At 36.1% G+C, this 13,740-nt stretch overlaps 1 protein-coding gene across 3 annotated transcripts in view; it reads left to right on the top strand.

Annotated features, from left to right (window-relative positions):
* LOC122794259 (plasma kallikrein-like) overlaps positions 1 to 13,740 on the top strand; it is a 943,559-nt gene that overhangs the window by 343,548 nt on the left and 586,271 nt on the right. For all 3 annotated transcript variants that reach the window (XM_044062509.1, XM_044062510.1, XM_044062511.1), the window contains exon 7: positions 378 to 537. In XM_044062509.1, coding sequence (XP_043918444.1) covers positions 378 to 537 — 160 coding nt within the window. The remainder of the gene's footprint in view (positions 1 to 377; positions 538 to 13,740) is intronic.

Genomic DNA, 13,740 nt, shown 5'->3' with positions numbered 1-13,740 from the left:
ACATTCAAGCACATTTATAGTCTACAGAACATTGATTGTTATTGGAGAACAGCACAATCAGTTTTCTATACCTTTAGAATAATTTGGTTACTGTTGGAATGTTTTAAAAAAGCAGGGTTCTCAAGATGCATTTTTTTCCATCATGAAGTGTGTGTACAGGGGATGAACATGCTGTTTCCCAGGCAAATGTAATGATAGCTCTAGTGTGTATTGTCACATGACATTGATGAAATGAAAATACATAAGATTATTTCACAAACTGCATCTTCTATTGTTACATGCTGAGAAAAATACAGTCTTAAATACAAAGTTCTGCAGAAATGTTTTAAATAGGGAAATAAATGTAATGATTGTAACTGTGAATGTTCACTTTACAGGTTGCAATTCAGATTTGTTTCAGGAAATTGATTTTTCTGGAGATGATGTTACAAGTGTGCTCACACCAGATGCTGAAGTATGCCGACTTGCCTGCACATATCATCCAACTTGTTTGTTTTTTACATTCTTCAAAATAGAATCACCTGTTGAATCCCAAAGGTAAAATTAAACTAAACTATCTACTTTTTTCAAAGATATTTTTTTATTTCTAAGGAGATAATATTTAGATATCAAGTAGCACTGCATTTTATTCTTTAAAATGACATTGACCTAAGGAACTAAAAAGCAGTCAGTGTTACCATCTCTTAAGACATCACTCTGAAATATAATGGGTTTACTAGGTATGATTTGTTTTCAAATATTGAGGAGAAGACAGTCCCTGGGATTCAGAGAGAATCCCACCATGGGCAGCAACAGCTACAGCCAAAAGTGACTGCTTTGGCAATTATGGAAAATGTATTTAAGAGACGTGTTAACTGCAATGAGGAAAGACCTCATTATTGACTAATTTTCATGTCTTTGAAATGTGTGGTGTTACAGCTGGTGCTAATCAGTGCTTTGTTGTGGTGTGCACCACTTGCAGCCCATGCATATTGTTGGCATAGACATTCCCTTCATTCAGTCTTACACACTGTTGCAGATATTCAAGTATGGGCACAGGCACACAGGCACACACACACACACACACACACACACACACACACACACACACACACACACACACACACACACACACACACACACACACACACACAAACAGTCATACTTCTTGCCTGTCCCTGAATCAACAGAACACTGTAGTCTGATTTTTTTTTCATTTCAATCTCATAAATCATGGATCATTACAATTTTATATGTATTATTGTTCACAAAGCACATGGGTGGCCACGGTGGTGCAGTGGTTAGCATTGCCACCTCACAGCAAGAGGTTCTCCGGTTTGATCCTCGGCTGGGGTGCCTTCTGTGCGGAGTCTGCATGTCCTCCCTGTGGTCGCGTGGGTTTCCTCCGGGTGCTCCGGTTTCCTCCCACATCCCAAAGACATCCTGCAGGTGGATTGGACACTCTAAATTGGCCCTAGGTGTGAGTGTGGGCATGTGTGTGCCTTCTGTGGAAGGTTGGGTACCGGGCTGGCAACTCGACACCGTAAAACTCCACTGCCAATCATGAGCAGACAAGGAGATCTGCTGTGGCGACCCCTAACTGGGAAAAGAGGGTTGGGGGGTGGCTGGCCGGTTAAGGTTTGTTTCTCTTAAACACAAGGTGCAGGGTTTGAGTCTCTCAAGGGATAATTTGCGGGCTTAAAATGGCTTGGGCATGGGCATTAGCTTTCCCGAAAGAAGAAGAAGATTGTTCACAAAGTGCATTTGTGTTGTTCTATTAACTTTTGTAAGTGTTCCTCCTGGCTTTGTCCTGAAACCTTAGCATGGCCGTATACAGATATTACACCATCCCCACATGGACACTCCCTCATCCATCTTAACCCTTTCTAATTTTACAGATCACTCCTGATGTTGCCTCTCTGAAGTGAAAAAAAGGAAAAAAAATGAACTAGAGAGCGACAGAGAAGGAAGAAAATTTGGTTGAAGTATTACTATTTGAAGATTTGCAGGTTGTTTTTTTCAACCAGCCATAGCCTTCCCTTTGTGAAGCATGCCAAATTTTACTAAGAGGTCTACTGATTCTGGCATGTGTGTTTCTAAAACATACTGCTGATCACAGAACCATAGCTTGCTCAAGTAATGTAATGCCCAGTACTGGTCCATAATGATCTGGCAACCTAAGCTCAAAGCTTATGAGTAAAAAAAACCTCCTTTCTCCTGCCTTACTCCTCACTCCTCTCCAATGAAATGCTGTGTATTGTACCACAGCTATGAGTTGAGCATATAAAAAAGGTATTTTCCACTTTTTAAAACATTTATGGCAAATGGCTTGTTGCAACTTAGACCACACACAATGTACAGAAACAATCTCTTCAGCCTTGACAGTGAATTCATTTTTGTAAGTGTATTCAGAAAGGCCAATATGGAAATAACTACTAGCATTGCATACTGCCAATCATGTTTCCAAACACAGCACATGTGGGACCACTTCCCCCTTTTCTCCACCCTAGATACACCTCTGGCTGATCACTGTGGCCCTGTATGCCAGAGACATAGATAGGGGTGGGGCAAATGATGCAGCTGCTCAGGGAACAGTGTTCACGGGCATGATCGTCGGATGAAGATCGGTCTTTAGTGCATTTCCAGCATTCAGAAGTGAATGCCAGTATTGCATTTGTCAACAGGACTGAAGTGCTTTAGCACTTCATGTGTGGTTTAAACTGTAAGAAGCTGCTTCTTACAATATTTTTGTGGGGGAGGGCTATTGAACTTTAAGCTGATGGTGAAATCAGACTGAGGAGCAGTGTAGGGTATCAGAATTTCTAGCTATGGCTCTGTTGCATTCTCCTGAATCAGTGGGAAAAATCTCTGATCTCTGACCTCTCTGATCTTTCTGGAGTGCAGTGAAATGAATAAGCTGCAGGAAGGAAGACACAAGACTTTGCACAAACCATTCTTTTAGAGTCTGTCAATCAGACATGGAATTTTTTTCAAAATAACCATAATAAACTATTATGCCGTTTTGTTTCTGTTCCCTACTTAGGATATGACTCTTTGATAGGATTATCACTGAAGTTTTATGGTTTTATTTATTCTTTGTAGACTTCTTGTGGAAGATTAAAGTAAATAATCTAGTTATGGACTCAGTTTAGGACAGGTCCTTTGAAACTGTATGTAAAAGAATGAGAAGGAAACCTTTATGCAGGGGGGTGGGGGTGGAGGCTGTGACCTACATTGCAAAATATCTCCTAAGACACTGCTATGGCACAAAAAACACACATGTGTATGTTATAGCAGGCACTAGGCAGAACAGTCTCACCAGCAAAAGCACACTACTAAACATCCTTTTAACCAGATACATGCATATTTACCAGGTGCTTCCTAATATGCTCAGTGATCACTGCCCTGTGATTACTACATGGCAACTAAGAACAGACAACTATGTAACAATGAGCACCATCTCTTAAGCTTTAGAGTCAGAACTTATTTTTGAACTAAACAAAATTGACTGGACACCACTCTATGACTCCACCTGCCCTAAACAAGCTTTATCAAGCTTTCTTATGTAGCCACCCCACATACAAAACAATTTATATCCTTTAAAATGAGATGAGTTAACAGTAGCAGTGAACCATGAGGAACCATGGCTCAAACCCCCAAATACCTCAGCTGTTAAAACCTTGGGACACAACCTAGAAGGATTAGAAACAAGACCTTATGAAAACACACACGCCACAGCACTACCTTAATATGAGAAAGCAATTAAAACTTATAACCAACCTATGCATTGTCTATGTAATTTTATGATTTTTACATGAATTTATAATGTATTTATATGACATATTTATAATGATATTTTAACTTTCCATTTATAGTCATATTTATTATTTGATATATTTATAACACTTTTAGGGACATATGAGTAAATCCAACATATTTTACTATTTTTAATATATATTTTTAACAATACTTAATACATCTACTTAATATTTATTAGGTTTTTACATAAGTATGTCAATCATACTGAGGGCCCAATGAAAAATGAAGTGGCAGTACAAAAGGATGTGATGTAACAATTTTTAAAATGTCTGATTAAGTTTAATATGGTTTTAAATGAAAGTGCTAACACAGTGATTTATTTTTTGTTAATAAAGTGTCTTTTGGAACTGGTGGATTCGTAGTCTTTAGCTGTGAAGACTGAGCTACATTTGTGTTTTCTTATTTTATTTAGTTACTGTTTGTTTTTCGTTAGATCGCTGGTATGGCTTCAGACAATGTACTTGTAATCTCCTATACAGCTCAATGAATAAGAAAATATACCAAACGAAAACAGTCCTTGAACCAAATAAGGAATCAGATGTAGAAAACAGAGAATACAAGAAAAAGAAAAATAATCTGGTTCCACACAGCAGTAAAAATCAATATGTCCTTTATTGTAGTAGGTAAGCGCTTTCTCGTAATAACATCCGCTTCATCAGACCAACAAAGATAGAATAGCAGTTACATTTTTAAACACTAAAACATCCAATCAAAAATCAGATAAAATGTGCATCATAGCTAAAAGCCATGTGATAAAATACATCTGTAGAATATATAGATCGTTAAAAAATTGGATAAAACAGACTAAATGAACAATATGTACTTAAAACTGGTAACAAATACAATAGTAAAAAATAATAAAAGATGGACTATTGAAACATATATGATAAAATATTAAAAGAGAGATCAATGCTTTAATGGCCGTGCTTTAAGGAAAGGTTTCAGGGAAACTCTGTTGTGTAAACCAGGAGGTTTATCAGCTTGAAAGCACAAAATCCATTTCTGTTCACTAGATTATGTTCTATTATTTATGTCACCTCCTCTCTTGGTACAATGCAGAATCTCTAGTACCATAAAGCTAAATTTATGTTCTTTACCCTCTTTAGCTACATGTAGTGATAGTGCGCTGGTTTCTTTAACATTCCTGATATCCCTAAGGTGTTCAAGTATTCTATCCTTAAACACCCTGTTCATTTTCCCTATGTAAAATGAGAAGCAGGTAGTACAATAGCAAAAATAGACAACATTTGTTGTTCGACAATCTGCATAAAAAGCAGTATCTATCTTAAAACCCAAAGTGGGATGTGTGAAATGATTACCAATATGTATATGTGTACAGGCCATACAGTTCCTACACATATATGTACCAAGTCTATCAGATATTATAGTTGATTTAGTATTAAAGGATCGATAACAGAGCTGACTCTTAAGTGATCTATTATTTCTAAAAGCAAAATTTGGCTGTGTGGCAATGACCCCATTCAACTCATGTACAGTAGACAGAATATCCCAGTTCTTTTTAATAATATCACATGCTACATGCACATTACTGGCAAAGGTCAATGGCATCCTTAGTTTATTCCTAGAGGTATCAGTGGAAGCATCACTTGAGAAAGTATTGTCAATATTATCCCTGTTGTTAATACTAGTGGGGAGGGGGGAAAAGTATGGCTGGCACTTACCTGATCTATGCTGCCATCCTTCTGCTATTTGAGAATCAATAAGTTTACTGCTATAGCCTCTTTCTAAAAATTCTTGTTTAAGTGTTTGTAATGCAACAATGAGACTATCATCATCATTAAAAAGTCTCATAGTTCGAAATATCTGTCCTTTCAACACATTAAATTTTGTATGATTTGGATGCATACTGCCATAGTGTAGAACATTATTCTTTCTAACAGTTTTCTTATACAAAGTAGTAGACACAGTGGATAAATTATTTTTAGTAACTTTAACATCCAAAAACTGTACTTCTTTATCAGAATATTCATAGGTAAAACTCAAAAAAGTATTCAACTGATTTAAGTATAAAATAAACTCTTGTAGACAAAAAAATATCCACATAACGTTTATACCATTTGATGTTAACCTGGTATTCATTATTCGATAGTACATGTTTAGCTTCCCAATTAGCTAGGGATAGGTTGGTGTAGCTATTAGCACAAGCTGTGCCCCTAACTACACCAACTTTTTGTGCATAATAAACATCATTAAAAATAAACACATTGTTTTCTAGGATGATTTCCAAAAGTGTGCAAATAAGTGTTACCTTAGTATCAGGGGTGTTTCTCTCACATAGTAATTCTCTGACAATTTCAATTCCCCATTCAAAGGGACTGTTGGATGTTCTACCTCGAAATACTCAAACAGTTGCTCAGATATCATGCCTGTTATTAATAAATCAAAGATCAAAAACTGTACTTTTTCTATGACACTACTGAGTATATGCATAGGTAAAATGGCATACGTATCAACAGTCCCTTTGATATATGGTCTACCCAAAATACATAAGAATCCCTTAACTTCACCTATGCACCCTATAGTTTCAGGCCGAGGTTGGGTAACTGAGCCACTTTCGATTTTTGTAGAAAAGACTTTGCATGCTGCCTTGGCTAATTGTAGCACTGTTTTAAAGGATACCAAGAGTTTTTTAAATGAGCTATCTAAACAAAATGAAATTATCTTAGGACAATGTTTATTTGTAACTCTGGATATTGAATCATTGTTCACTGTTATAACCAATGAATGGGGAATTGAAAATGTCAGAGAATTACTAAGTGAGAGAAACACCCCTGATACTAAGGTGACACTTATTTGCACACTTTTGGAAATCATCCTAGAAAACAATGTGTTTAATTTTAATGATGTTTAATATGCACAAAAAGTTGGCGTAGCTATGGGCACAGCTTCTGCTAATAGCTACGCCAACCTATCCCTAGCTAATTGGGAAGCTAAACATGTACTTTCGAATAATGAATACCAGGTTAACATCAAATGGTATAAATGTTTTGTGGATGATATTTTTTTGTTGTGGCATGGCTCAGAGCAGCGGCTACAAGAGTTTCTTTTATACTTAAATCAGTTGAATACTTTTTTGAGTTTTACCTATGAATATTCTGATAAAGAAGTAGAGTTTTTGGATGTTAAAGTTACTAAAAATATTTTATCCACTGTGTCTACTACTTTGTATAAGAAAACTGTTAGAAAGAATAATGTTCTACACTATGGCAGTATGCATCCGAATCATACGAAATTCAATGTATTGAAAGGACAGATATTTCGAACTAATAGACTTTTTAATGATGATGATAGTCTCATCGTTGCATTACAAACACTTAAACAAGAATTTTTAGAAAGAGGCTATAGCAGTAAACTTATTGATTCTCAAATAGCAGAAGGATGGCGGCATAGATCAGGTAAGTGCCAGCCATACTTTTCCCCCCTCCCCACTAGTATTAACAACAGGGATAATATTGACAATACTTTCTCAAGTGATGCTTCCACTGATACCTCTAGGAATAAACTAAGGATGCCATTGACCTTTGCCAGTAATGTGCATGTAGCATGTGATATTATTAAAAAGAACTGGGATATTCTGTCTACTGTACATGAGTTGAATGGGGTCACTGGCACACAGCCAGATTTTGCTTTTAGAAATAATAGATCACTTAAGAGTCAGCTCTGTTATCGATCCTTTAATACCAAATCAACTATAATATCTGATAGACTTAGTACATATTTGTGTAGGAATTGTATGGCCTGTACACATATACATATTGGTAATCATTTCACACATCCCACTTTGGGTTTTAAGATAGATACTGCTTTTTATGCAGATTGTCGAACAAAAATATTGTCTATTTTTGCTATTGTACTACCTGCTTCTCATTTTACATAGGGAAAATGAACAGGGTGTTTAAGGATAGAATACTTGAACACCTTAGGGATATCAGGAATGTTAAAGAAACCAGCGCACGATCACTACATGTAGCTAAAGAGGATAAAGAATATAAATTTAGCTTTATGGTACTAGAGATTCTGCATTGTACCAAGAGAGGAGGTGACATAAATAATAGAACATAATCTAGTGAACAGAAATGGATTTTGCGCTTTCAAGCTGATAAACCTCCTGGTTTACACAACAGAGTTTCCCTGAAACCCTTCCTTAAAGCATGGCCATTAAAGCATTGATCTCTCTTTTAATATTTTATCATATATGTTTCAATAGTCCATCTTTTATTATTTTTTTACTATTGTATTTGTTACCAGTTTTAAGTACATATTGTTCATTTAGTCTGTTTTATTCAATTTTTAACGATCTATATATTCTACAGATGTATTTTATCACATGGCTTTTAGCTATGATGCACATTTTATCTGATTTTTGATTGGATGTTTTAATGTTTAAAAATGTAACTGCTATTCTATCTTTGTTGATCTGATGAAGCAGATACTATTCTGAGAAAGCACTTACCTAATACAGTAAATGACATATTGATTTTTACTGTTGTGTGGAACCAGATTATTTTTCTTTTTCTTGTATTCAATGAGGAAGAAAATGGGACCGAAGGGTCTATTGGAAAGCTAACAGCTTTAATTATGCAGGTAACACAGCGTGTGGATGGACTACATGAACGGATTAAGTCTCCTGACCACGCCACATCTAATTGTACACTCAATGCACCAAGACAGACTTTATCTATGGATTTTAATTTAATGCCACTTTGTTTTGGCAATAACAGCTCTGGTTTTCACAATAATGATCCTGGATCTATAAGCCGTTTGTATGCAGAGCAGCAGGAAGCAAGTGCATATACAGGAGCATGAGCACTGAATAGAGAACACAGGAACACCGATAATGGTGGAACAAGAAGGGCACTACCAGCACAAAGAGAATGGCTGGGGTAAGCATTCGCTTTCTCAACTGGACAACCTCAAGGTACTGATTTAATTGATAATAAGCTTGATGCATTTGATAGCAAGTTAGCCAAATGCAGAAAGCTTCAATAAGAGAATGCGTATTTGAGAGAGTGTAACAGGCTTAACATTATTCCAAAGGGTTTGCAGTTCTGGCGCTACCCTACTGGTCTAGTTAATAACTCTCCTTTGCATATGGATTTGCTAAAATTGTTTGAGAAATCTGGGAAAGAGTTTCTTGACATTATTATTAAATATAACCAACTTGACATAGGTGTCCTGATTAATGAACTGACTGTTTTGGACAAAGACATTAGGGATGATTCATCCTAAGAAAACACTAAATATGAAATCCTAAGGATATACAACAGTACTGATCAGCAATTGTTAAAACTAAAAGCTGGTAAGATGGAGAAGCTTGAAAGGGACTTAAACCAGTATGCTAATGGTAATGCCTACCCAAAACCACCAGGGGGCAAAGGAGAAATCGATTTTACCACAATACTGGTAACAGTAACAATGATGCAAATAACACTAGAGATGATGAGCTAGAACATGACCGACCATATAAACAGGAGTTTCCTGAGGTAAGGAGGTTGGAACAACTAAGAAATAAAAATAACCCCCAAAATATGTACAATCAATCAGCAGGGTTTCAAGGGGCCAAGCCAAAAATCAAACACTGGAGAACTTAAACAATGACTGTGGTGATAGGCTGGACCCCCATTCCATCAATTATGCTCAATCTTCTCAAGTATATATAAACCAACAGCATTGTGATAATACTAATGAAAATGTGAATACTAATGTGATTGTAAACACTTCAAAAGGAGATTTTAAAGTGTATAACTTGTCAAATATACACATAGATAAGCATGTGGCTGATGTATTATCTAAAGGCACAACATTCATACCAACAGGTCCCTTTGATTTCACCAGGGGCACAGGAGTTATTGAATTAATTTCTTGTATATATAAATGGCACTACTACATTTTTGCGGTTCACTTGGGATTTCAATGCTGAGTATATGAATTATTTGGATGTTCATCTAGAAAAAGACAGGGTTAATGAGATGTACATAGCTGTCATCCATAGGAAAGCAACCTATTCCAATTGTTTCTTACATTATAGCAGTTCACATCCGAAGCACCAAAAAAGATCTGTTGTCAAAGGTCAACTTGTTAGGGTGGCCCGGATGGTAACGGAATATGATGAATTTTTGGATAAATGTCTTACTCTGTGTACTATGTTTCTTAATAGGGAATATCCTAGTAAATTTGTAGATACATTGATTCAGGAAGTAGCCAGTAAAAGATTGAATGGTCATTTCAAACCTATCTTGGATCAATCCAAGATCACTCATGATGTCATCAGTCTGATTTATAGTGATGTGTCTGTTGTACAGTATGAGCAAAATTGTGGAACACATAATAAGTCTGACTTTACCAAAGCCCTAGTTATTACGTTTACTCAGGATCATAAGTTAATCAAAGATGTATTTGTAAAAGATTTGTCTATTTTAACAGAATACCCCTATATAAGGAACCACATGAATAAGAAACCAGAAATTATGTACTGGAAAGGCAAGTGTTTTAAGGATATTTTTAAACAAGCCATCTATATGCCTGCCCAATTGAATTTAGGTATGACAAGGTTTGGGGCATATCATTGGTGCCATAAAGTAAACAATGGTGACAATTTTTATCTAAGAAATAAGAGATATTATTTGAAAGGCAAATACAACTGCAATTCTAAGGCAGTTGTGTATTTAGCTGTGTGCAACTCATGCCCAGTATTTTATACTGGAAAAACTAAGAGATGCCTTGCCCAAAGAAAATATGAACATGACTATGCTATAAAGAAAAATAATCCAAATAATGCTTTAGCAAAGCACATTTGTGAATGTAATAGTCACCATTTTTCTTATATGGCCATTGACCATGTGAATGTTGAAGAAAAACAACCATGGGGAGCGCAGTTAGAGCTAAAAGAATTAAAATGACAAATCAGAGTACAGGCAGATAATTGGACTGGAATTAATGAATGTAGCTCTAATGCACCATTTTTAAAACTGAAGGCCCTGCAAAGAAAAAAAATAATTAATTAAGGTGCAATTCCTTATGAAATTGTCTTATTTTTAAATGTATGTACTTCCTATGCATTTACATGATCTTTTACATGAAATTTTTACATGAATTTATAATGTATTTATATGACATATTTATAATGATATTTTAACTTTCCCTTTATAGTCATATGTATTATCTGACATATTTATAACACTTTAGAGACATATGAGTAAATCCAACGTATTTTACTTTTTTTAATATATACTTTTAACAATACATCTACTTAATGTTTATTAGGTTATTGCATATGCATGCCAATCATACTGAGTGTATAATGACAAATGAAGTGGCAGTACAAAAGGATGTGATGTAACAATTTTTAAAATGTCTAATGAAGTTTAAGATGGTTTTAAACTAAAGCATTAACACAGTGATTTATTTTTGTTAATAAATTGTCTTTTGGAACTGTTGGATTCCTGGTCTTTAGCTGTGGAGACTGAGCTACATTTTCCCTTCTTATTTTATTTAGTTTGTGCTTGTTTTTCGTTAGTTTAAAACCAATAATACCAAAGCTAACTACTGTAATGCAATTTAATTGTCTCAGTTTTAATGTTCAAAATGGTAACCTTTTGAAATGTTGGGACCTGGTCGAGAGAGTCCCGAAATACGGAAACTCGATGACCAAAAGATTGGACTTACATATACTAGTCTGTGATGCCATTTCTCAGAATTTTCCATTTTCTCCAAGGTATGGCAATTGTGGAGTTGGTATATATAATTTCAGGGAAGTCAGGGACAAGCCCTGCAAAAAGAAGTTTAAAGGAGTGTTTTCCTTCTTTTATTTTTCAGCCTGTCAACACTCAGCACTTTATGTGCCAACATTTCAATTGAGAGCCATTCAATATAGTTGGTGAATGCAGTAAAAACATATCAAGCAATAACTTATTCAAATTTAAAAGACATACAGCATTTTGATCCAAAAATCATGCTATGTATTAAACTCAACATAAGAAACCCATTCTGGCACAATTAAAACAGTTTTCTTAGATAAACATGTCCTCACCCACTCTTCAAGCTGGGAAATAATCAACTTGCAACACCTCTAGTGCATACATTCAACATCTCTATGCATACTAAATGCTTTCCTAACTTCTTCAAAAAAGCTACAATCATATCCATACTTATGACCGCCTCTAAAACAAAAGAGGATTTTAAACCCATTGTTATTCTAGACCCTATTGCAAAGTTATTTAAAAAACTAATTTAAAATAATTCTTGACCTACTTTGGACAATATGGCATTATAAATGAAAAATAACATGGCTTCAAATCCAAATACAGTACATCGACAGCAACACTCCTACTAATCAATACAATCTACAAAAATGTCAAAGGAGGTAAACAGGTGCCACGGTCATATGGTTCAAACAAGCATTAAAAACAACTGACCATACTATATTGCTATAAAGACTACATAAATAACACTTCACAGAAGAGGTCTGCGAATAGGTCAGCAGCTACTTACTTAAAAAACCTTCACCTTCCAACACTTTGAAAAAAGAAATTTTTAATTGGGGGCAAATTGACACTGTTGTCAAATATTGCTGTATTACATTATTTGCCCCAGCAGTCAGTACTCCAACCCCTTCTATTGTCACTTTTCATAAATAGTCTCCCACGGTAGTTCCCTAGCCTAAATGTTATACTATGTGCTCATGGTATTCTCATCACTAGATCATCAAACTCACACAAAGAAATTGCTAAACTCCTGCCATTTTTAAGCCAAGACAGTTTCTTCTCAAAGGTAAGAATAAAACCCTGTACCCTGTGTCTGTGGGATAAGCACCTTAACCATTATTCTAACTCCCAGTCCTAAGTATGCATGCCCTCAGCACACTATATTCACTCCAGAACTCAAAGTTACTACAAAAGAGCAAATACAAGAGCAGGATCATATACTTTATATACCTTTGCCCTTCTTGTAAACATGACAATTTGATTCCAGTGGATTCTAGGATCACAGGATCATGGCAAGTTACAAGGCTACTGACACTGAGGCCCTTGTAAGCCTAGCCAATACATTAGTCCATGTTTCTACAAGTCAGCACCCAATGCCCCTGTCCAGCAGTGACACAGGTGGAATTCCAGGGGTGTATTTTCTATTTTCCATCCAGTCATCCAGGTTCTTCTTAAAGAGGGATAAGGAAGTACTCTGCTTGATGTGGAGAGGAAGTCTATTCCACAGATGGGGGAGTCTCTGGAAGACAAATCCTTCTGCTGCAAGTCTTATTGATGTCATCGACTAAATTGAAGTTTTTCATGTAGGTCACGTGAGTGTAGTTTGGCTTGTGGATATGCAGCAATTTCATCAAGGTGGGGTCAGAGATTGCTCTGTATGCCAGACATAGATCACCTCTGAGGAGTCTGTATGAGACAAAGTAGAGGGACAGGGCTTTTAGCCTATCTGTGTAAGGTAGATTTTTAAAGCCCTGGATTCTCCTGGTGAGGAACCTCTCTGGTCTCTCCAGCTGCTGCATGTGCTCTATGAGGTACATCCTGAAAGGGGCGTTATACTCGATGATGGGCCTGATAAGAGAGGAATACAAGGAAGTTATGACTTTAGATGATGTGGTGCAGCAATTGTGTTGTCACCTCATAGCAAGAAGTTCTCTGGTTCAATTCTCGGCTTGGGTACCTTCTATGCAGAGTCTGCATGTCCTCCCTATGTTCGTGTGGGTTTCCTCCGGGTGCTCCATTTCCTCCCACGTTACAATGACATGCATCTGGAGCATTTCTTTCTGGGCCTCCACTGACAATTGGCTTCATTCCAAGTCGGACTTTCCCTGTAAATAAATGTTAAATAAAAAATAAAATAAAATTCTTGTTCCTGGAAAAAAATACCCTTACTAATGAGGTGAGCCATGAAGAAAGCTATCCATACAATGGAGGCAACATG

This window comes from Protopterus annectens, chromosome 2.part1, assembly GCF_019279795.1.
Source record: "Protopterus annectens isolate FY-2018-M chromosome 2.part1, PAN1.0, whole genome shotgun sequence".
Lineage (NCBI taxonomy): Eukaryota > Metazoa > Chordata > Ceratodontiformes > Protopteridae > Protopterus > Protopterus annectens.
The sequence above is the reverse complement of the archived record's forward strand: the minus strand, read 5'-3'. Positions and strand labels throughout refer to the sequence as shown.